The sequence below is a fragment of the Poromitra crassiceps genome, assembly GCF_964638095.1.
Source record: "Poromitra crassiceps genome assembly, chromosome: 1".
NCBI lineage: Eukaryota > Metazoa > Chordata > Actinopteri > Beryciformes > Melamphaidae > Poromitra > Poromitra crassiceps.
Genome location: NC_139623.1, coordinates 61516615 through 61542328, shown reverse-complemented (window position 1 = coordinate 61542328; position 25714 = coordinate 61516615). Strand labels below are relative to the sequence as shown.

General features: G+C 43.5%; 1 protein-coding gene across 1 annotated transcript in view; it reads left to right on the top strand.

Moving 5' to 3' along the window:
- Positions 1-25714, top strand: part of lars1b (leucyl-tRNA synthetase 1b) — a 168785-nt gene that overhangs the window by 30994 nt on the left and 112077 nt on the right. The window contains 7 exon segments of the mRNA XM_083640958.1: positions 5463-5516; positions 6018-6158; positions 10882-10959; positions 11198-11283; positions 11450-11515; positions 17872-17954; positions 20137-20275. Coding sequence (XP_083497084.1) covers positions 5463-5516; positions 6018-6158; positions 10882-10959; positions 11198-11283; positions 11450-11515; positions 17872-17954; positions 20137-20275 — 647 coding nt within the window.

Genomic DNA, 25714 nt, shown 5'->3' with positions numbered 1-25714 from the left:
TCAATAAAACCGTGGTACCGTGATTACAGTGCTTTGAAAAACATGGTAAATACTGTCCATCATCAACCAAAGTTGGCAACCGTCTCCCAGATGCAGACGCGCAGCCTTGGAGACATGATTTCAGTGAGTGTATCAATCCTTTTTGGGTCTGAGTTTTCAATATAAAACTTGTTGAAATGATTTCTGTGAGTGTATTAGTACTTTTTGAACGTTTTCAGCACATTTTAACAAACCGTGATAATACGATAACCGTGATAATTTTGGTCACGATTTGGTCGTGATGTGAAATTCTCATACCGTTACATCTCTATCTCCAACTATATGCAACCATACATTCATCTCCATCTCTCCCACACCGGGCACCTGCGTCAGCCAGACTCTCCTGCACTCGCTGCTCAAAGGCAGTTAAAGTCCCTGGAAACCAAACATAAATATGTGTTTTGAGTAGGGCTGGGTATCGCCACTGACTTCCCGATAACGATACGATTCCGATACACAAGGTCCCAAGTTGATACGATTTCCGATACGATACAATACGATTCGATATCGATATTTTAGTTACAATACCAGTTTTGCTTTGATAATGGAAAAGATTCTCAAAGAACTAATGCTGTAAATTATACAAGGAACCCTCTAACCTGGTGCATTATTAAAAAATATTCATATTTACATTAAGAATTGACCATAAAGCAAGCAGTTACATCATGTAATTATTTTTTATTTAAACATGACCAACATAGTCATTCAACATCTTATCTTTCTTTACAGTCTTCTGTCTCTTTCTTTACAGTCTTCGGTGAGAAGCCAAACGAATTTAGATTTCAACAGAATCATTGAACAGCAGCATGTTGTAAACAGTGTTTCATAAAGTATAAATGCTTTGTAAATAAAATAAAATAAAATACACCTTATGAACATTTCCAGTTCACAAACATTATAGTGCAAACAGATTTGAGGTCTGTACAGCTGGCTCATGGTGCATGCACAATGCACATTCTCAACCGGGTTTTAACTTATTACCAGTGTGTGGCAGTCACCCTTGCTCAGTGTGTAAACAACAACTCAAATCACTGGCAGGGAACCAGTGTAAATAATAATAATAAAAGATGTAAATAAAGAAATATTTACTATCGTCTGTCTCTCTCTCTGTCTGTCCTTCGCGTATCTCGAGAACCGTTGGTCGGATCGACTTGAAACTGGGGGGTGCGCTGATGGCGACCCAACGGAGGGCGGTGCCTTGTTTCCGTGTGATTCGGACGCGAAACACGTTTGAATATTTGTCTTCAGTTCTGCTCCTTCAGCCCTAAGCCGCAGCTTTAATTAGGGCCGTTCACACCTACTGAGAGAGTAAACAGAGGAACGACCCTGTGTTTAGGGGGGGCAGCATCTCTCCTCAGGTTCCAATTAAGAGCAGAGGGTGAAGAAATCTCCTCCTATGTATGTGCCTGTCCAAATGCATTTACAAGTCTGTCATGAATAAAATCAAGGGGAAATAATCAGTAGAGCTCAGTTTTTTATGTGGCTATAATGAGTCACGCATTCAGAAATAATATCCTCTAGGGCAGGGATACTCAACTTGCTTTGCCCGGGGGCCACTTTTGTGAAATGATAGAAGGCCAGGGGCCAGTTAATAAACAAACAATATACATTTTTCTGTAGCGGATTGTAGTTTTTTGGGGTGTCAGCCGGAGTCAGGGGCCCTTTACACGAGGACAGTTTCTGAAAGAAACGACACAATAGCGTTTCCTTCACACCTTTTCCTTCACACCTTCTCCCTGTTTACATGAGCGCTGTTGAATTTTTAAAACGCCGTAATGTACATGCCAGGTCGCTAGGCGGCAGTGTGATCACCTTATTCTTTGCCCATACAAGGACGCTTATTGCATGACGTAATTTCGCTTTAAACGCGGAAGTAGAGTACACTTTCCGCAGTCATTTAGCCTTGCCAAAAAGCTTTTTTCAAGCTAAAAAAAAACCCAAATTGTTAAAGTTTTAATATTTGTCGGGTGAGAATGTAACATATATGTGACCAGTTTATCAGAATAACGCCTATTGGAAATCTTTAACGAGCAGCGAGGACCGGGAGCGCTGACTGTGATCTGTCACCCTACTGCTACTGGCAGTGAGAAAACACTGTCGACTGCTTTTGTAACTACGGTATAACGTTAAATGCCGACCGGGTACAGCCATCGGCTCCTCGCAGCAGTAATGCTATGAACATGTAACTGAAGTTGGCCGCAGTGCAGCTTAATTCTGAGTGTTGCCAAACTTCATTCATACTGACGTTGTATTTGGTTGCCAACTCGCGCACGGCATCGCGTGTCGCCTGTGCAGGCACGTCAGAGTTTCTGAAATGTTGCCGTTCCAAAGTGATTACATGGAGCGCTCAGCGGGGAGCGTCACCAAGAATTTCACTCTGGAGGGTGGTTTTAAAATGTGTCGTTTCCTAAGCGCGAATTCGCCGTCGCCGTCTTAACGGGAGGCACTAACGATACAATAATTCCCCGTTTCCATAGGAAACCGTCCTCGTGTAAAGTGCCCCTTAGTCTGACAATGTTGTGCACACCGGATAGTTAGGTTAAATTAGTTACCGTAGGTTAAGTAAGTGCCTGGGTAGCGAGCAGACGGCGGTATTTGACAATTTAACTGGAGCTCAGCCAAACTTTATTTCACATTAGTTATTATTGGGAATTAGATTCTAATTCACAATGAAAACTAACGTGAAAATATTAGGAAATGGTCGGGGGGCCACTCTGCACCCTGTCGCGGGCCGCATCTGGCCCCCTGGCCGCAAGTTGAGTATCACTGCTCTAGGGCCACGCCACTTCCGGGAACATCCTGTGTAAGTAGGGTTGGGAGTGTATTGTGCAGTGCAGTGCCCTGCTTTCGTGCAATTCGGCATAGCGCCACCTACTGGCAACATAAAAAATGCTGTTTATCTCAAGAACCGTTCGTCCGATCGACTTCAACTTTGGGGAGTGCGCTTAGGGGGACTCAAGGGAGTGCAGGGACCTGAATTCCATGCAATTTGGCATTGCGCCACCTACTGGCAACACAAAAAGCACTTTATCTCCATAGCCATTCATCTGATCGACTTCAAACTTGTGGAGTGCATTGCTGGGAACCTGACATAGAACAGTGCAGAATGTTGTGCAATTCGGCACAGTGCCACCTACTGGCAACACAAAAAGTGGTTTACTCTTGAGAACCGTTCGTCCGATCGACTTCAACTTTGGTGAGTGCGCTGATGGGAACTCGACACAGTGCAGTGCCGGATTTTGTGTAATTCGGCACAGCGCCACCTACTGGCCACACAAAAAGTGGTTTATCTGGAGAACCATTCGTCCGATCGACTTCAAACTTGGGGAGTGCGCTGCTCGAACCCCGATGGTGTGCAGTGCCGCATTTCATGCAATTTGGACTTATTCCAGGACTGTTTGTATGTATTTTCTTCGCATATCTCGAGAACCGTTTGTTGGATCGACTTCAAACTGGCGCTTAGGGGGACCTGACAGAGTGCAGTGTGTGTGCGGGGGGGAAGCGCCCATGGGGTGGTGCATGGGGGAACAGGCACTGCACTAGTAATTATAATTACTATAATTATAGGAGAGACATCAGTGCATAAGAAGGCTCCTTCCATCTCTTTGGTGGAGGAGGATCCACTTCAACAGGACCAAGGGAGTCGTCTTTCTGCTGTACAGACACAGCAGCTCCATCACCATCAGCTTGTTGCTGTTGAAAGATAAAATAAATATTCATGATCAGGATAATAAATAAACCATCATACAAATACTGTAGTGTACAGGAACACTCAGTTATTTCTATAACTTACATTAGATGCCTCCACTTGCTCCAGACGAGCAGCTTTACATACAGAAGTAATTGTCAGGTACGAATCCGTAGCTCTGGATGTCCAGCTGTCACAAGTTATAGCGACTCTCTCTGCTGACTTCGGTGAAGTTGAGACGTTCTTTTTCACCTATTCATACAGCTTTGGGATTGCCACTTCACTCAGTTGTTCGCGTGACTTAACGAGGCTTCGGAAGCCGACATTTTCTACAACGCTGTACGGCCGCAGATCTTTGCAAATCAAACTTGCCAGAGCCGATGTTATTTTCTGTGCACGTGGAGAAGTGGATGGAAGCTTTGCACGTAAATGCTTTCTCCTGCTAGGCTTGTTGCTGCTTTGAGATGTGGCGCGGCACCTTGAGTAGAGCAGCCTCCCCCATGTTTGTTTTTTCAGTCTGAAGCATGGTCTGAAAAGCACAACGAGACCTCGCGAGATCTGGCTGCGATCACGTTGCGCTAAGAACTAAACCACGCGAGACTAACGGGTAAAAAAAAAATACAAAATAAAATAACGGGGTAAAATGCATTTTAAAAGATCGATACTGGGATACATGAATATCGATTCAATATCGATATATCGATTTTTTTAACCCAGCCCTAGTTTTGAGTTTGTCACACCACAGGAAAATGTGTGTGACCACCCAGTCAAATTTGAACTGAATTGAATGTCGCTAAGTATATCAAATTAGGAGCTGCAATCTCTATATTCTCAATGCAATTCAACGATGCTTTCAAGGCTGTTCTCTCCTGTGAGACTGTGCCCAGCTGAGAGCTACTTTAGGCTGTTCTCTCCTGTGAGACTGTGTCCAGCTGAGAGCTACTTTAGGCTGTTCTCTCCTGTGAGACTGTGCCCAGCTGAGAGCTACTTTAGGCTGTTCTCTCCTGTGAGACTGCCCAGCTGAGAGCTACTGTAGGCTGTTCTCTCCTGTGAGACTGTGTCCAGCTGAGAGCTACTGTAGGCTGTTCTCTCCTGTGAGACTGTGTCCAGCTGAGAGCTACTTTAGGCTGTTCTCTCCTGTGAGACTGCCCAGCTGAGAGCTACTTTAGGATTGGATATTCCTTTATGATGGGATATGGTAGTCAGTTTTGAGCCCTAAGCACCGCCCACTTCAACCCCAGCCTCAAAAAGCAGTGAAAACAGGGAAATGGTAATATTTAGGATTTGGGTTGAAACTAATGTGTCATTCATTTTTTAGGCTTAGACCCTAAATTACACAGTTGGAAGGTTTTGGTGCATTTTGCTTGCTAGGGTCTTTAAGGCTCCTCATTGGATGTATTTGTGGTAAGCATTTTGGTTCACCTCGTCATATCATACCAGCGCTTTTTACCTCCACTAAATCGCGCTTGTGGTTCCCCGACTGCATTCACTTGGTTGTTCCAGAATCCAGAGTGACTTTTTACACGCGGTGTAAAAAGGGTTTTTCCCTGCCACCAACACTTTCAACTCAACTGGAGAGACATTTACGCTTCTTTGTCACCGTTAATAGGCTATTGTGTGCATTGCTTGGTCTTTGTATTACATGTAGCACAGTCATTCTGATGCTCTTTTTGATAAACGCATGTATTGTATTTTGCAATGTTAAAGTGCCAATTGATGCTCCTGTTTCCAAAAGGCCCTGAGAGAGAAGTATGGAATTGAAGACAAGATGGTGTTGCCTTTTGAGCCGGTAAGATGATATCCTGAGCTCAGTTTGATTTCAGCCATGTTGAATTGAACCCACCTGGTGCCGCACAGTGTGCAGTGTGTTCATCTGATTCAAAATTAAAAGCTTTCAGTCTGATCTGTGTATGTGACGTGTGTATAAACCAGCTGATTTGTGTATGTGACGTGTGTATAAACCAGCTGATTTGTGTATGTGACGTGTGTATAAACCAGCTGATTTGTGTATGTGACGTGTGTATAAACCAGCTGATTTGTGTATGTGACGTGTGTATAAACCAGCTGATTTGTGTATGTGACGTGTGTATAAACCAGCTGATTTGTGTATGTGACGTGTGTATAAACCAGGTCCAGTCTGATTTGTGTATGTGACGTGTGTATAAACCAGGTCCAGTCTGATTTGTGTATGTGACGTGTGTATAAACCAGGTCCAGTCTGATTTGTGTATGTGACGTGTGTATAAACCAGGTCCAGTCTGATTTGTGTATGTGACGTGTGTATAAACCAGGTCCCCATCATTGAGATCCCGGGCTACGGGAACATGTCTGCTCCTCTGGTGTGTGATGAGCTGAAGATCCAGAGCCAGAATGACAGAGAGAAACTGGCGGAGGCCAAGGAGATGGTTTACCTCAAGGGATTCTATGAGGGGGTGAGTCTCCTTACTTGGGCCCAATTCACGGTCACTCTAGTGAGCCGGACGCAAGCCAAACATGACGTTGGGTTGCGTCGGGGGCGAGGCCTCCGCAACCACTAGCGCGCACCTGAAGATTTTTCTAACGGCGCAGCTCCCAGGCGCTTTGCAAGAGAGACAGGGAGAACAGTGAAAGGAAGAAGTAAGTCCACTGAGCTGTGTTTTGACCACATTTCTTGACCCATGTCATGTGGTAAAACTTTGTAACTGTTCTTTTTTTGTAATTTCAAGTCAATGTGCTGTGTTGAGAGAGATAAAGTAGCACAAAGTAGCTATCAGGGCTGAGAATTTAAAATGCCTATTTACATTCACAGGTCTTAAAATTCGGCGCGGTATTGCAGGAATCCTGCACATTTTCCCGAATTCCCGCATATTTTCAATTTATAAAGTCATAAAGGGGGAGTAATGGTTTGTGTGGACCGATCTGTGTTTGTGCGGAACGTTGCTGCATTCAAACGACTGGCCAAATGTAACTTCCTTGGCCAGTTGACAACAAACATTAGCACGCTAGCTCTGTCCACTCAGTCCTCTCTCGACATCAACGCTCCTGTGCTGGTTTCTCGTGGATACAGACAGCTGCTTGCAAACGTGATGGATCGCTGGCTAAAAAGGAAAACTACGTCATCAGAAGGGGGACCCGCTCAGAAAAAACAAACGGTCGAACAACAAGGCACTTCTAGTGGTAACGTTAACGTAACACCGAGTAACGTCAGTGTCAGTGATGTTTACGTTATTGACGAAGAAATCGATGGTGACAATGACATCAATAACCTTAATTCTCCCGATGCCGAGTGCCGTGATGTCGACGTTGTTGATGATGATCCAGAGAATGAGAACGACGTTAATGAACCCGAGACACGCAGCACCCATAATGTAAAGACAAAAAAGATCAAACCTAAAGATAAGTTTCAGCAGAAATGGTACATACTATTTCCATGGCTTGAGGCTTGAGCAAAAGGAGGGTGAAATGAGCTGCTCAATTTGTAAAATGCATGGTGCTGTGTGAATTACATAGTGAATTCAGCTGCTTAACATTCTGTAACTATGTACTTTTATAATATGAGTTGAGTAGGCTAAAGGATTTGAACCCCTACTTCAACTTCTACCTGAGTCTATTTTTAGTTGAGTATTTGCACTTTTACTGGGAACTCGGGTTAGTGTCTCGCCCCAAAGTCTATAGATCCCCCCCAAAATGTATAAATCCCCCCTATCTGAAGAACATAAGGGGGGAATTCCCCCCTAGTTTGCAAAGTGAATTTTAAGCGCTGCATTCAGTAAAAACAAGTTTGGTGATTCTATTCATGTGCTGATACTGGCATTTCAGTGTGAAACCGCAGTACTGCACATAATGGAGTTTCATTGTCACTTTTCATGGACCGTTTCTCACTTATCACTATTGGATGCAGCTCTGACCATAAATGCCTCTGTGCCTGTACCTCACTCACGATCTGCGGAGGTCTGCCTCATGGTGCCTCAGCCTTCACTGCTGAGTCATGATCTGCGGAGGTCTGCCTCATGGTGCCTCAGCCTTCACTGCTGAGTCATGATCAGCAGGACTCCCTCTGTAAACCCTCTGTGCTTTATCCCTTCTGTTTGTCTGGGATGTTTGTCCTACATTGTGAGATTGTGGTGTCACTGATATCATCATCATATATAAAATTGAGTAAATGGGTTCTGTCTGTGTCTCTGTCTCTCTGGCTGCGTTCTGATCAGCTAGTAGTTGCCCTTCGAAGTGGACTGCAGAGGGTATTCAGCCATGTTAAGTAATATAGCTGAATACCCTGTGCAGTCCACTTCGCAGGGAACTACTAGCCGATCAGAACGCAGCCTCTGTCTGCGATTTTTGTCGAGTACTCGATGTCATCAGTGATGGTCACATCACCTGTGCTGACATCATCAATGCTGGGAAGTGCGCGGAGTGTTGTCACTTGAGCACTAGATGTTGTGATCAGTGATGGTCAAGCGAGCAATTGTGATGTCATCAGTGAGTGATGTCATCAGTGAAGTGAAGTTGAGCAATTGTGCACTTGCCATAAGTTGCCAATAGAGCAACCTAACCCACGCAGCAGCCGAGCTACGGCGAGGCCGCGTGCAGAGCGGACGAGGCCACTAGCGAGCCCGCGCAGTAGGTGAGCCTAGGGATCCAGCGCTTTCTAGTACTCTAATATAAGCGTCTTTGAGTATGTAGAAAAGCGCTATACATTATTATTATTATCATCATTATTTTTATGCCTCCACCGGCGATAGCCAGGCCGGAGGCATTATGGATCCGGGTTGTCCGTCCGTACGGCCAGCCGGCCGTCCGTCCGTACCAGGTTCGTTAACGCGATATCTGAGGAACGCCTGGACGGAATTTCATCAAATTTGCCTCAAACATCGACTTAGACTCAAGGATGATCTGATTAGATTTTGGTGGTCAAAGGTCAAGGTCACTGTGACCTCTCGAACGCCATTTTCAAGCTTGTTAACGCGATATCTCAGGAATGCCTTGACGGAATTTAATCAAACTTGTCTCAAACATCGACTTGGACTCAAGGATGAACTGATTAGATTTTGGTGGTCAAAGGTCAAAGGTCAAGGTCACTGTGACCTCTCGAACGCCATTTTCAAGCTTGTTAACGCGATATCTCAGGACTGCCTTGACGGAATTTAATCAAACTTGTCTCAAACATCGACTTGGACTCAAGGATGAACTGATTAGATTTTGGTGCTCAAAGGTCAAAGGTCAAGGTCACTGTGACCTCTCAAATGCCATTTTCCAGCTTGTTAACGCGATATCTCATGAATACCTTGACGGAATTTCATCAAATTTGCCTCAAACATCTACTTAGACTCAAGGATGAACTGATTACATTTTGGTGGTCAAAAGTCAAAGGTCAAGGTCACTGTGACCTCTCAAACGCCATTTTCAGGCTTGTTAACGTGATATCTCAGGAATGCCTTGACGGAATTTAATCAAACTTGTCTCAAACATCGACTTGGACTCAAGGATGAACTGATTAGATTTTGGTGGTCAAAGGTCAAAGGTCAAGGTGAGCTCTCGAACGCCATTTTCAAGCTTGTTAACGCGATGGCCCCTATCGTTGCATCGGCCTAGTTTCTACGCCGAGCGCAGTGGGCGTGGACCAGCGCACTTGATATCTTGGTCTTGGCGCTACACGCAGCCGAAAGCATTACAACCACGCCTTTTAAGTGTAAAATTATGCACCGTCATGCTCATTGGATAAGTGCAATAAACGAATCGCACGCTTGCCTTTTAAGCTCCAATTCCAGTGGTCCAGCAAAACCAGACAGAAGTGAAGCGCTCTGCCCTCCCCCCCCTCCCTTCATCCAGTCTGTCTGTCTCCATATAGGCTATTATTCCATATTATTATGCTTCTCAAACCAATATAACTGCAGTTTAAATACTGCAAGCATGTAAATACGCTACACTATAGCAAGATCAAAGTGAAAAGAATGTTCTAAAGGCATCAGCTAGAAAAATATAGCCTATCCCTATATGATGAGATTAATTTTATATTGGTGAAAGTTTGTCCAGAAAGATATTGTTTTCTCTCCCCTGCTGCAGGTAGAATGATGCACATAAATATACCCTACATTATGTAAAGTCATTGCATAAATGTGTTTTTATTGTAAAACTAAATGTGAAGTAGGGCCAAGTTATTGGAGCGGACATCACAGTATAGCACATGACATCCGCAGCGCGTTCCGCTGTCACTTATCTAAATCACGTTAAATCCACAAGAGATATATATAGGCCCAGGAGGACATATATGTTTCACATAGGGTAGTGTATTCATTTCGATGTTTCATTTGGTCCAATATTGAAAAGTGTACAATTGCAGGTTGTGTTACCATTACACATTAATTTAGATCGACCTTTTATATCTATTTCGCCTTATTTGGTTGCTATTTAGTAGCGAAATGGAGAAGCACAATGCATGCTGGGACATGCCAGGCAACTTACAACTTATTTTTCCTATATGGGAAGTGTGTTGTGCCTGTCTAAGCGAGGGAGTCAGAGAGAGAGAGAGAAGGGTGACAGAGAAGAGGCAGAAGAGCACTGGCGCACTGAATAGGCCTGGTTTCAGAGAGAGACAGAGAAGGGTGACAGGGCAGAGGCAGAAGAGCGCTCCTTGCAACTGGCGCACTGAATAGGCCTGGTTTTCAAAAGCGCAAAGCGCTAAATTTACGCCAGGTGGGAAGATATCAGTACGCCGAGATTTAAGGCCGACACGCCCATTCTGGGACTGCGCCACGCCCATTCGGCCTAAAGCGCATTTGGCAGCGTAAAGCCATATTGATATCTTCCCGAAGCAGGCGCAAGGCACGTTTTTTTGCGTTTAAGGCCCGTTTTAGCGCCGAAGGCCTGTGGGAGAATAGGGGCCGATATCTCAGGAATGCCTTGACGGAATTTAATCAAACTTGTCTCAAACATCGACTTGGACTCAAGGATGAACTGATTACATTTTGGTGGTCAAAGTTCAAGCTCACTGTGACCTCTCACACACCCAATTTCCAAGCTCTGTAACGCAAGATCACAGGAGCGCCTTGACGGAATCTCTTCCAATTTGCCTCAAATGGCGATTTGGACTCCAGAATGAACTAATGCGGAGGCATAAGTCCGCGTTGCGGTCGTTCTAGTTATTATTTATTATTGATGGTAATTCTCTCTCCTCAGATCATGCTGGTTGATGGCTACAAAGGGCAAAAGGTCCAGGATGTGAAGAAGCCCATCCAGAAGATGATGGTGGAGAAGGTACAACCCTCTGCTTCATCAAAATCCTGCAGTAACTCTTCAAAAATGTGTAAATGTGTGTTTGAAGTTTGACTTCATCCTTGAGTGCATTTGCTGTTTTTCAAGAGTCTGTGCATGGCTTTCTTTGTATCGGCCTATTTCCAGTCAGCCGTAGATGTTGTGTAATGTGTACGATAGTTTACATTTAGATGGGTATGGAGGTGTAATGTTGTGGCCTGGGCATTCCTCCCTCTCACAGGGCGAGGCCATGATCTACATGGAGCCAGAAAAGCAGGTTATGTCGCGTTCAGCTGACGAGTGCGTTGTGGCCCTCTGTGACCAATGGTGAGTTACTGTCACTCAAACCTTTTTGTTTGCAGGACAGAATATCTGATGCCAAAGCTTGCAGTAATAGTGTATACAGTCTATGACAGGCATGATACTAATATTGTATTCGGTCTTTAATGTTCTTTGAATATTGAGACTGCATTGTGTCCGCTCTGTCTTACAGGTATCTGGACTACGGGGATGCAGAGTGGAAGCAACAGGCCAATGAAGCCCTCAAGTCCTTGGAGACGTAAGACCCTGATCTCTGTCAAACTGTATCACTTGTTTTGAGATCTTTTGCTTTGTGTGCGTGTACTACAGGGTTCCTATGCAGGAAACGTATCGACACAAAGTTTCATTATTTCATCTTTTGTTATAGGCACAACACGTCTGGAAAAATCTGATAAAATCATGTTGTTGATGCACAACTGCCAGTTATACAATGTTGTAAACACCCTGCCATACTATATTGTTGGACATTTATGGAGCAGTAATATGCTGCAGAATGAACTGAGCTATGAACTAAGCTATGGCAATGGTCATACCGTATACAGTTAGCCTGGCCACTATCATATTGAAAACTGTCAATTCTAAGTGGAGAATACTTTAACTAATTTAGCTGCTATTATCTGCTTCCAAATCTAATGGAATGAAGTGTCCCTTTGCTCTGCTTTGGTAAACTGACCTCTGTATAACACTGACCTCTGTATAACACTATGCAGGTTCTCTTTGCTCTGCTTTGACCTCTGACCTCTGTATAACACTATGCAGGTTCTCTTTGCTCTGCTTTGGTAAACTGACCTCTGTATAACACTATGCAGGTTCTCTTTGCTCTGCTTTGGTAAACTGACCTCTGTATAACACTATGCAGGTTCTATTTGCTCTGCTTTGGTAAACTGACCTCTGTATAACACTATGCAGGTTCTCTTTGCTCTGCTTTGGTAAACTGACCTCTGTATAACACTATGCAGGTTATCTTTGCTCTGCTTTGGTAAACTGACCTCTGTATAACACTATGCAGGTTCTCTTTTCTCTGCTTTGACCTCTGACCTCTGTATAACACTATGCAGGTTCTCTTTGCTCTGCTTTGGTAAACTGACCTCTGTATAACACTATGCAGGTTCTCTTTGCTCTGCTTTGATAAACTGACCTCTGTATAACACTATGCAGGTTCTATTTGCTCTGCTTTGGTAAACTGACCTCTGTATAACACTATGCAGGTTCTCTTTGCTCTGCTTTGATAAACTGACCTCTGTATAACACTATGCAGGTTCTCTTTGCTCTGCTTTGATAAACTGACCTCTGTATAACACTATGCAGGTTCTCTTTGCTCTGCTTTGACCTCTGACCTCTGTATAACACTATGCAGGTTCTCTTTGCTCTGCTTTGGTAAACTGACCTCTGTATAACACTATGCAGGTTCTCTTTGCTCTGCTTTAGTAAACTGACCTCTGTATAACACTATGCAGGTTCTCTTTGCTCTGCTTTGACCTCTAACCTCTGTATAACACTATGCAGGTTCTCTTTGCTCTGCTTTGATAAACTGACCTCTGTATAACACTATGCAGGTTCTCTTTGCTCTGCTTTGATAAACTGACCTCTGTATAACAATATGCAGGTTATCTTTGCTCTGCTTTGACCTCTGACCTCTGTATAACACTATGCAGGTTCTCTTTGCTCTGCTTTGATAAACTGACCTCTGTATAACACTATGCAGGTTCTCTTTGCTCTGCTTTGATAAACTGACCTCTGTATAACACTATGCAGGTTCTCTTTTCTCTGCTTTGACCTCTGACCTCTGTATAACTATGCAGGTTCTCTTTGCTCTGCTTTGGTAAACTGACCTCTGTATAACACTATGCAGGTTCTCTTTGCTCTGCTTTGGTAAACTGACCTCTGTATAACTAGAGCTGTGCATCTTCACTGATCTCACGATTCGATACGATTCGATTATACAAGTCTACGATTCGATTCGATTCGATTATACGATGCATCTTAAATCGATGCATCACTTTTTCCGCAATACATGATTTATTTTTTCTCACTTTCTTTTTTCTCACTGTGTGGCTACTTTTAAAATAAAAGTGCATTTGGAATTGCATTGTATTATGGTCCATAATTAAAATAAACAACTGCATGTACTTACATTCTATTTTATTTGATTATAAAAAATAAAAATAATTTTTTTTTTAACACATTCACTGCCAGCCGTTTTTTTTTTTACTGTAGGTAGCTTCTGCCAAGCCGTTTTTTGAGGATTCTGGCTCATTTTACAAGAGCCGAGGATAATTTTCTGCTTGGACTTTGTGAACTTTGTGTTCATTATATATTATATATATATATAATTCATATATATTATTCATATATTATTCATAATATATCCTCACAAAAGTACTAATAGAATGTGTGCTTTCTCTGTCTAAAAGAGTTAGTTTGTAGAGTTAGTAGTTATGTAGATATTAGCCGTTGAGTACAGCATGGTTTCAGCGTCTGAGACAGGAAGCTGAGATAATCGCAGTTTTGTGAAATTCAATCAAACAGGCAGAACAGTCACTTTAACCATTTATTTTTGGCATCAGTGAGAGATCAGACATCTGAACAATATAGTTCTGAACACCCTCTCCTTCAAACTCCTCCCTCCGTGGGCGTGTCTGGTGGCGTTTGTCACAAGCCAGTTTCTCCTGCCTGTCTGAGCAGTGAGCAGCCTCCCTCTCTGGCGGCCCCTCGTCGGCGAGTGTGGCGAGTGTGGACTGTGGATGGGGCTCAATCGTTTCTTGGATTTTCGGTTGAGAGCTTTGATAAAGCTTTGTGCGATTCTAGGCTTTATGCTGCCCACCCAGTCTATTTTTGGAACCCCCCACCGTTGTGCGCCCGTGTGCAGTAGCGTGAAAGCGTTTTCGCCTACAGTATGAGAATGAGGCTCGTTCGTTTCTGGGTTTTCGGAATGCGTGCGATTCTGGCCTTTCTGCGGGTGTTTCAAAGTGTGTTTCACCCATAATCTATTATGCAAATTTGCAATCCCCCACGCCAGCACCCAGGCACCGCTCTCCGCTCTCGGTGTGCTGCTGCTGGTGCGGCCGCTCTCGGGCGAGTCTGGTGACTGATGACTGTAAAATCGCCAAGCCATTTCCTTGAGAATGGCTTCCTCCCGCGGCTGTTTTTGGTTGGCTTTCTCTCTGTCGGGAGAGCACTGTCGCCACTTAGTTGGTCGGTAAAATAGATTATACACATTCAATACTTCCAATATTTTTATAGGAGACGTGGGGGGCATTGATCCACGTAGCACCGTCAAAAAATTTTTTTTTTTTTTTTTGACGTCTCAACTCGTCATTGGCAGTGAACGGTTGGATTGTGTTTGACGAGTCAACTCGCCATTGGCAGTGAACGTGTTAATAATCGATTTTTGATATTTGTTAATCGATTCAGAATCGTCCTATTAAGCATCGCGATGCATCTCTGAATCGATTATTTTCGGCAGCCCTATGTATAACACTATGCAGGTTCTCTTTGCTCTGCTTTGGTAAACTGACCTCTGTATAACACTATGCAGGTTCTCTTTGCTCTGCTTTGGTAAACTGACCTCTGTATAACACTATGCAGGTTCTCTTTGCTCTGCTTTGACCTCTGACCTCTGTATAACACTATGCAGGTTCTCTTTGCTCTGCTTTGATAAACTGACCTCTGTATAACACTATGCAGGTTCTCTTTGCTCTGCTTTGATAAACTGACCTCTGTATAACACTATCGCTGCTGTCGTTCCAGGACCTTGTATCTCCAAAACAGAAACTTTTCAGGAAGTAAAAAAAACCTGTTTGCTCTTAAACTACTGAACCAAATGTCGTCAAAGTTGGCACATGTCTTAATTATAGTTAGTTTCCCGCTGAATGTGTCATTACTTTATAAATATCTGACCTGGATAAGCTCAAATGATGTTGTTTATATTATCAGTCCGACTTGGAAGTGCTTTCTCATGGCCAGTCAAGCGGGAGGCAGCCGCATCCTCATGCACGAGCCCCCAAGCTCCAGGCCGCGGGCGCGCGCGTAGGAGCAGCAGGATTGCCCCTCGCCTCTCATGGCCGATTTGGGGCTTTCGCATGGGGTGAGAAATAGTCTGACATAACGTAACGTAAACGTTACTTTATTCTCGTCAGAAAGCACTCCGATTTGCATGTTAAAACAAGTTTGCAGCCTAGGAATAACTGGAAAACATTTGATTGATATATTAACGTCAGAGGAAGCCAGGATGAGTCAAAACGATATGAGAAATACACAGCGCGTCTGCCGTGTGTCTTTTCCGGGTTTAGTGTCCTGCGTGGGGGGGTACACACGGAGGTAGGGGGGGAATTTCGAGGTTTGACTGACAGATTGAGGGCGAATGGCGTTACGAGATTTACTCCCAAGCTCGTTTTAATGCTTTTCCATTGGTTGCATTTGTTAAAAACCACACAGAGACGTGAAGGGTGACCAATGGCATTGATTCATGACAAAAAGTAAGAAAGTGAAAAAAGTGACATTCGAGGTCCTGGCCCGACACCGACGCTATGCAGGTTCTCTTTGCTCTGCTTTGATAAACTGACCTCTGTATAACACTATGCAGGTTCTCTTTGCTCTGCTTTGACCTCTGACCTCTGTATAACACTATGCAGGTTCTCTTTGCTCTGCTTTGACCTCTAACCTCTGTATAACACTATGCAGGTTCTCTTTGCTCTGCTTTGGTAAACTGACCTCTGTATAACACTATGCAGGTTCTCTTTGCTCTGCTTTGGTAAACTGACCTCTGTATAACACTATGCAGGTTCTCTTTGCTCTGCTTTGGTAAACTGACCTCTGTATAACACTATGCAGGTTCTCTTTGCTCTGCTTTGGTAAACTGACCTCTGTATAACACTATGCAGGTTCTCTTTGCTCTGCTTTGATAAACTGACCTCTGTATAACACTATGCAGGTTCTATTTGCTCTGCTTTGGTAAACTGACCTCTGTATAACACTATGCAGGTTCTCTTTGCTCTGCTTTGACCTCTGACCTCTGTATAACACTATGCAGGTTCTCTTTGCTCTGCTTTGATAAACTGACCTCTGTATAACACTATGCAGGTTCTCTTTGCTCTGCTTTGGTAAACTGACCTCTGTATAACACTATGCAGGTTCTCTTTGCTCTGCTTTAGTAAACTGACCTCTGTATAACACTATGCAGGTTCTCTTTGCTCTGCTTTGACCTCTGACCTCTGTATAACACTATGCAGGTTCTCTTTGCTCTGCTTTGGTAAACTGACCTCTGTATAACACTATGCAGGTTCTCTTTGCTCTGCTTTGGTAAACTGACCTCTGTATTAGGGTTGTGCAATGTCGGAAATTTATCCATCGTGATTATTTTACAGTGAAACATCGTTTTGCACGATGTCATTGGGGTGGGGGTTGGGGGAATAATTAATTATTTATTAAGTCGCTGCGTTGCTGTAATGCGTTCACGTTAACAGGACAGCTGAGCCTGAGCTCTACATGATACCAGCGGGCTTGAATACTGCTCTGTGCTACAGCACAGAGCCACGCGACTGAAGTGGGCATCGGCTGTCACTATAGCAATTTGAACGGCGCAAAACTAATGTTAACGTTACTCACCAACAACGTGTGTGTGTTGAATTTAACTAGCTGGCAGAAAACCGACTGAATTACTGGCTGATATAACGTTAGATTCGCCTGGCTCTGGCTCCAGCAGTACTTTAACAGCTAGCAGTAGCCTAGCTGCTGCTGCTGCTCGATTTATCTCTCAACTCTCTCCAGTCTCCTCAACCCTCTCTTATTAGGTTCAAAAGCCCACGCGAATCTAACGTTATATCCGCCAGTAATTCTGTCACTTTTCTGCCAGCTAGTTAAATTCAACACACACGTTGTTGGTCAGGATCTGACTGTAACGTTAACGTTAGCCTGCGCAGTTCAATATTGCTATTGTTTCACTTTCACTTTTGAAACAGGCGAGTTAAATTCACATTTGAGGACTTGTACTCACTGTGGGTTGAAAACAGGAAAGAACGTGAGGTTTCTTCTTTCTCTTAAAAGTTTTCACAACAAAAGAACTGACTTCTCGTGCACGGGGGATGCCCCGGCGACATTAAACAAGCACACCCAGTGCAGAGAAGCATTAGAGCGGAGGAGGGGGAGGGGAGGCTTCTCTGAGTCTGAACTGGGGGCGCTCGTTTAATGCCGCCGGCGCGTCCCCCACGCGTCACGGTAAGTTGACTTGGTATGTTTTATTATTAAAACGGCACAAATTTAATTCGAACAGATAATTAATCACGATGATCCGATGTAGAAGGCTCAGAGGTCGATGGGGGGTCGGCCAATCACGATGGTCGATGCCATCGTCCATCGTGCCAACCCTACTCTGTATAAAACTATGCAGGTTCTCTTTGCTCTGCTTTGACCTCTGACCTCTGTATAACACTATGCAGGTTCTCTTTGCTCTGCTTTGACCTCTGACCTCTGTATAACACTGACCTCTGTATAACACTGACCTCTGTATAACACTATGCAGGTTCTCTTTGCTCTGCTTTGGTAAACTGACCTCTGTATAACACTGACCTCTGACCTCTGTATAACACTATGCAGGTTCGGCGAGGAGACCAGGAAAAACTTTGAGGCAACCTTGGCTTGGCTGCAGGAGCATGCCTGCTCTCGCACTTACGGCCTTGGTGAGTGGGTGTGTGTGTGTGTGTGTGTGTGTGTGTGTGTGTGTGTCTCAGGGTACGAAATTAGCGGGGGCTCGGGGCAAAAAAAAACCCTAAAAACTCTAGAATTGCCCTTGGAACTGGGGTGACGGGGGCTTTTAAATGCCCCCATAAAATAAAGAGTTTAATACTTTCTGTATTTTAACATTATTCTGTATTTGTCGATATAATTGTCTGGTAGACGTGACCTCCCTGATTTCTAAGTTAAAACAGCCCCGAAATATGTTGGGGATGCAATTCTCGGCGGGCATGAAACGTTCACGGCACCTGTCGCAAGCGCAAATTAGAGCCGTGCCAATTCTGCCAAAAATCATCTGCGCCCCAAAATGCCTGCGCAAACGGGATTTGGGCGGTCTTAACTACCAGAATTATTCACAGGCGTGGCCAGGCAATGGTGGGCATTACGTCAATCAAAACCAATCAGATTCCCGTCTCGCAATGGCTGTTTGCACGAGGCAATATGCTGTAATTCTCTCCATGCGTAATAGAGTGTACTCACTCGTGCGAGGACAGAGGGAGCTTATTGACAGATCGTCTGTGGTACCAATGACCCTCCGGCTTATGAAGGTAAATAGCCTATGTCCATTGTCCCACAAGTTTTCTCAATTAATTTCCCTCTTTGCGATGTGATAAAAGTTTCTCAGTGAGTTATAGTTGATTGCCTCACTGAATTATCTGCTAATACCCAATTTTAGCAGCATAATTTGATGTCTTGGCGTGGCAAGGCTGTGCGTAATGACATATCCAAAAGGAATTCCACTTTCCACTCCGCAAATACCTCTCTGCGCTGGGAGTGCAATGGTAATCTCCGTGCAGCGCACCCAGCGCAGAGAGGTATTTGCGCGTAAGAGGTCCTTTTCAAAGCTCTTAGCGCAAAGTAATTGCGCGCTGCTGACGATAGCATAATGCCATCTATCCCACATCTTAGCGCTGAAACGCCTGCTTTGGCTTGTTGCAACCAATGCCCAGTACAATTATAACAGGCATGCGCTTGTGTCCGCACCCAATTTGCATTGCGCACGGCGTTAAACGAGCGCAAACGCTAAATTAGCGCTTTTAGGAAGATAGGGCCCTGTGTCTTTCTGTTTAAATACAGGATTAGATGCACACTAAAAGGCCAGCTGGCATAGATGCACTCATTGTAGGCCAGTTATAGACTCCTCCTGTAGACATCTCCCCACACATTTTCATCATATGAGAACCACTAAGTTCATTCCTTTCATTCCTGTCCCACTCATAGATGCAGTAATTTACATTTTTAAGCACTGCAGCCACTTCTCAGTCCCTCCAGGAAATTGTGATTTTGCGATCACAATCATGAATGTAAACCAATCTCCGCAATATTTGCCGGGGCTTGCAATTTTTACGATTTCTCTGCAAAAACGGCAAAACATGTTCCTCAACTTGCAATTTTACGGCAAAAAAATCACATAAATCTTGATTTCGTTACCTGTGGTAAACCCCGGAGCAGACTTTTGAGCTCTCTGTCTGTTATATTGTTGAAACTGGAGTGAACTCTGAGACTGGAGTGTACTTTGTGACTGGATTGAACTCGGAAGCGCATCTAGTGTACTAAATCCTCACCGCTTAATTCACAACCTGGGTGTGGTTGTTTGAGCTGAAAGTTCAAATGGAATATGCATTTTGTTTTATGTGACTACAGAGGAAAGATGTGTAGGTTGTCTATGAAACTCACCACCAATAATAAAGTAACATGGGAGGTGTAGTGGTAGTTCAGTTTGCAAATTGCCTGGTGCATTTTAGACTGCATTAATATTGGTCTTTGGTGTAAAAGTTGTCAAAAAATGATAATTTTGTGAAAGGTTCAAGCTTAATGAGTCAAACAAGAACTGAAGTTTATCATGTCAGTCAAGGCAGCAGGATAGCCACTTGTCATACAGAATAGATTCTCAAGGACCAATTAGCTTCATTCTCTCTCCCTCCCTGTGTGTTCCTCCTCCCTCTTTCCCTCCCTCCCTGTGTGTGTGGCTGTGTGTGTGTATGTTCCTCCTCCCTCCCCCTCTCCCTGTGTACGTGGCTGTGTATGTTCCTCCTCCCTCCCTCTCTTCCTCCCTGTGTGTGTGTGTGTGTTCCTCCTCCCTCTCTCCCTGCGTGCATGGTTGTGTGCGTGTGTTGGTTGCTATAGGAACACGGCTGCCTTGGGACGAGCAGTGGTTGATTGAGTCGCTATCAGACTCGACCATCTACATGGCTTACTACACTGTAGCCCACCTCCTCCAGGGAGGCGTGCTCAATGGGCTGGGACCCTCGCCCCTGGGTATCAAGTACGGCCACAATGCACAGACATACATGCATGCACATCAGAATACACAAGAATTGAGCCATTTAACAGAGTTCATCTCCCTCTCTTTCCTATCTGTCTAACATCCACAGATGTGCTGCCCCTCAGGGAGAAAAGTCTCTGATTTAACAACCAAACTTCAGTTAGTAGAGGACCTGGCTCAGATATGTAGGCACTTCACTTTGAGTCAAGTTGTGGACCAGTGATGTCATTCATGCACAAATGACAGCACTGGTCCACAACTTAACTCAAATCAACTCTCAATAACTGTCAAACTTCTATCACAATAGACTAGAGCAGGGGTATTCAATTAAAATTCAAAGAGGTCCAGTTAGAGAAAATTGCCTCGAGCAAAGGTCCGGACGAGCATCGCAATGTCTAACTTTTGTGATGATTCAGTGCTGTAAGTGTGGCTCCGTCTATTTCTTGAAAATGCCCACTTAAGCTGTGGAGACCAAGCATATAGTTATAGTTGACGCGTGCTTCAATAAAATGCTGTAGTCCATGTTCTTCACTTGAAAATCTTTACTGAAGTCTTTCTTTAGTACAAAAAACTCTAAGTATGATAAACTAACATGTGCACGGCAAGCACGGTCAAAAACTAGTGTGCTATCTGGGCTCCAAGCTTCAACTGACAATCTTCTTCTTCTTCTTTTTGATTTCCGGCAGTGTGGACGCTACTAGGCGTATTACTGCCCTCCGCAGGTCAAACTAATTCACTCACACTTCATATTCTCTGATACAGTCCTGATTCATGCAGAAACTGCAACACTGCTTTAATTATCAACTGGTGGCTCTTATTATACCCAAAGAAAACTTTAATAGAAAAGGAAGCTACTCCTAAACTTGTCAAACTTTTAAACAAAATTTCCCTTTCTTTTTTATACTTAGCACATTCCAGGAAAACATGCTTAACTGTTTCTTTCACTCCACACTCACATAATCCACTAGGATGTTTTCCCACAATGTACAAACACTGATTCAACCCACAATGTCCAATCCTCAGTCTACAAACCTTAACACTATCCCTTCTAGATCCATAATAATAAAAACTTGTTTTTTTAACCTTAGCTTGTAATGAAAATAAATATCTCCCCTTCACCTCCTTTTCCCATAACCCCTGCCACTCTCCATCCACTCCACCCTTAATTTTCTCTCTGAGTTCTACTCTTCCCAGGGAAATATTTACATCTATACAACTGACAATCTAACGAGCAGCTGCAGCTAGTTAAACAGTTCGACCAATCAGAAGCCAGGGTGGTTATTGATCCTAACAAAGCAGGCAAAACAATATGAGTCCACTAGAGGGCGACAAATGGTGGGATAAATAACTGCTTATCCTTAGCAGACCAAATGCAATAAATCTAAATGATTTATGACTATTTATTTACCTATTTATTTATGATTATTCTATTAATGGCTCTAACAAGTGCCATATACTGTATATTGAAGTAGCCTAATTGTTCTATCAACGTCTGCATGTAGTCAACAACTGACTGTTAAATCAAATAAAGTAATTGAGTATTTCAACAATGTTTCAGTTTTCACGTTTAACTGGTATTAAGTGCTTTAATAATAAATAAATGTTATTTTCGCTTTCAAGTAAAATAAGGTCTGCGTTGAAAAAGTAAATGAGGGGGGGTCTACTGTATTCAAAGAATAAGAAAAAAGTATGATTCACACTGTTCATCATGCAACTTGTCAAATAAAATCTCTTTATAAATATACCTGTCAAACTAAACGAATGACTGCAAAACCGTTGACAGTTTTCTGATATACTGATGTTATAATGATAATGATACAAAGTGAAAATCACTGGAGTGTTCCTTTAATGTCAAGATTAAACTGGTAGAAATAGAGAGCCGCAGGAACGAGTCTGGAAATCATCGATGCTACACTCCCTGGTTCTTCACTGTTTTCGCATATGGGAGTTTTGAATGGGTTTTTGGCGCGATGCTTCTAATAATCTCCTTGGGCAATGTTGGCTTAATCAAACGCGAACCAGTAGTAATATCATCTTCACACACGAGGACCACTTTTATGAGTTTTGAAGCTTTTACGTGCCGTTAAAAGGGCGGCTAGCTAGCAAACGGCTAAATGAGACTACACTGTTGAGTCAATGGGGATATACATGTATATGTCAATAACGTCACCACTTCAAAGGACGAACACGGAAATTCTCTTTCCCTCACCTGGTTCAGCCCCGTTCAGCCCGGGGTAATCAGTGCACACATCAACAACAGTCCAGGTTGAGTGCTGACGTGACGTGGAAGCCTATGCGAGAGTGTGTAGTTCTGGATTAGCTTAGCTCGAGCTTTTTACTTCTAGGGCTCGCATTTACGCTACAAAACTCATGAAAGTGGTCCTCATGTGTGAAGATTAACCGACTGAACTCTGGTTCGCGTTTATTTAATGTTGCGTTGCCCAGAGACCGTATTTGAAGCATCGCGGCAAAAACCCATTCAAAAATCCCATAGACAGAAACAGTGAAGAACCAGGAAGTCCGGGACTTCCGCGTTCTGACTACAAAAATACGTCATCCCTGCGGCTCTCTATTCACGAGGGGGATATCTTTTAAAGGTGAAAAAAATCCTATTTATCTGTAGTGTCAAAGGGGCCATTTTCGGGTTTCTCGCCCCGGATAGAGATTTTGGCACAAATCCCAAGTTGTTCACATGGGTCATATTAGCCTTTAACAGTTGAGATATTCTCTCCTAAATGAAGCGCCAACATATCTGAGCCAGGTCCTAGACTAAGTGACAACTGGTGCAAAACCCTTTTTTAAGTCAATTCATTGCTCTCATCAGGCTGCCTAAAAAGGCATTTCGGCAACAAGTGCTGCATTCCAGAAACTCTAAAACAAAATCACAATTGCTCGAGTGACCATCACTGATCACATCATGGAGTGCTCGAGTGACCATCACTGATCACATCATGGAGTGCTCGAGTGACGTTACTCGGCGCACAATTGCTCAACTTCGCATTAGATCACTGCAATCATAAAAAATGCTTACCGGGCCGTCCCCCATGGTCCCCTGGGATACTCTGACCACGCCATCATTCATTTGAGTCCCACGTACAGACAGCAACAAAAACATGCTAAACCTGTTGTGAGGACGAAGAGGAACAACTAAGCTGTGGAGGACCTCCGGGCATGCTTGGATTGCACAGATTGGGATGTATTCAAGGCTGCCACTACCACTCTGGACGAATATACTGATGCAGCCACATCCTACATGAGTTCTATGAGGATAATATACTGATGCAGCCACATCCTACATGAGTTTCTGTGAGGATAATATACTGATGCAGCCACATCCTACATGAGTTCTGTGAGGATACTATACTGATGCAGCCACATCCTACATGAGTTCTGTGAGGATAATATACTGATGCAGCCACATCCTACATGAGTTTCTTTGAGGATAATATACTGATGCAGCCACATCCTACATGAGTTCTGTGAGGATAATATACTGATGCAGCCACATCCTACATGAGTTTCTGTGAAGATAATATACTGATGCAGCCACATCCTACATGAGTTTCTGTGAAGATAATATACTGATGCAGCCACATCCTACATGAGTTTCTGTGAAGATAATATACTGATGCAGCCACATCCTACATGAGTTTCTGTGAGGATAATATACTGATGCAGCCACATCCTACATGAGTTTCTGTGAAGATAATATACTGATGCAGCCACATCCTACATGAGTTTCTGTGAGGATAATATACTGATGCAGCCACATCCTACATGAGTTCTGTGAGGATACTATACTGATGCAGCCACATCCTACATGAGTTTCTGTGAGGATAATATACTGATGCAGCCACATCCTACATTAGTTACTATGAGGATAATATACTGATGCAGCCACATCCTACATGAGTTCTATGAGGATAATATACTGATGCAGCCACATCCTACATCAGTTCTGTGAGGATAATATACTGATGCAGCCACATCCTACATGAGTTCTATGAGGATAATATACTGATGCAGCCACATCCTACATCAGTTCTATGAGGATAATATACTGATGCAGCCACATCCTACATGAGTTTCTGTGAGGATAATATACTGATGCAGCCACATCCTACCTGAGTTCTGTGAGGATAATATACTGATGCAGCCACATCCTACATGAGTTCTATGAGGATAATATACTGATGCAGCCACATCCTACATGAGTTTCTGTGAGGATAATATACTGATGCAGCCACATCCTACATGAGTTCTGTGAGGATAATATACTGATGCAGCCACATCCTACATCAGTTCTGTGAGGATAATATACTGATGCAGCCACATCCTACATCAGTTCTATGAGGATAATATACTGATGCAGCCACATCCTACATGAGTTTCTATGAGGATAATACTGTATACTGATGCAGCCACATCCTACATGAGTTCTGTGAGGATAATATACTGATGCAGCCACATCCTACATGAGTTTCTGTGAGGATAATATACTGATGCAGCCACATCCTACATGAGTTCTGTGAGGATAATATACTGATGCAGCCACATCCTACATGAGTTCTATGAGGATAATATACTGATGCAGCCACATCCTACATGAGTTTCTGTGAGGATAATATACTGATGCAGCCACATCCTACATGAGTTCTGTGAGGATAATATACTGATGCAGCCACATCCTACATCAGTTCTGTGAGGATAATATACTGATGCAGCCACATCCTACATCAGTTCTATGAGGATAATATACTGATGCAGCCACATCCTACATGAGTTTCTATGAGGATAATACTGTATACTGATGCAGCCACATCCTACATGAGTTCTGTGAGGATAATATACTGATGCAGCCACATCCTACATCAGTTCTGTGAGGATAATATACTGATGCAGCCAAATCCTACATCAGTTCTATGAGGATAATATACTGATGCAGCCACATCCTACATGAGTTCTGTGAGGATAATATACTGATGCAGCCACATCCTACATGAGTTCTAGTGAGGATAATATACTGATGCAGCCACATCCTACATGAGTTCTGTGAGGATAATATACTGATGCAGCCACATCCTACATGAGTTCTGTGAGGATAATATACTGATGCAGCCACATCCTACATGAGTTCTGTGAGGATAATATACTGATGCAGCCACATCCTACATGAGTTCTGTGAGGATAATATACTGATGCAGCCACATCCTACATGAGTTTCTGTGAGGATAATATACTGATGCAGCCACATCCTACATCAGTTCTGTGAGGATAATATACTGATGCAGCCACATCCTACATCAGTTCTAGTGAGGATAATATACTGATGCAGCCACATCCTACATCAGTTCTATGAGGATAATTCATACTGATGCAGCCACATCCTACATCAGTTCTGTGAGGATAATATACTGATGCAGCCACATTGGAGAAATA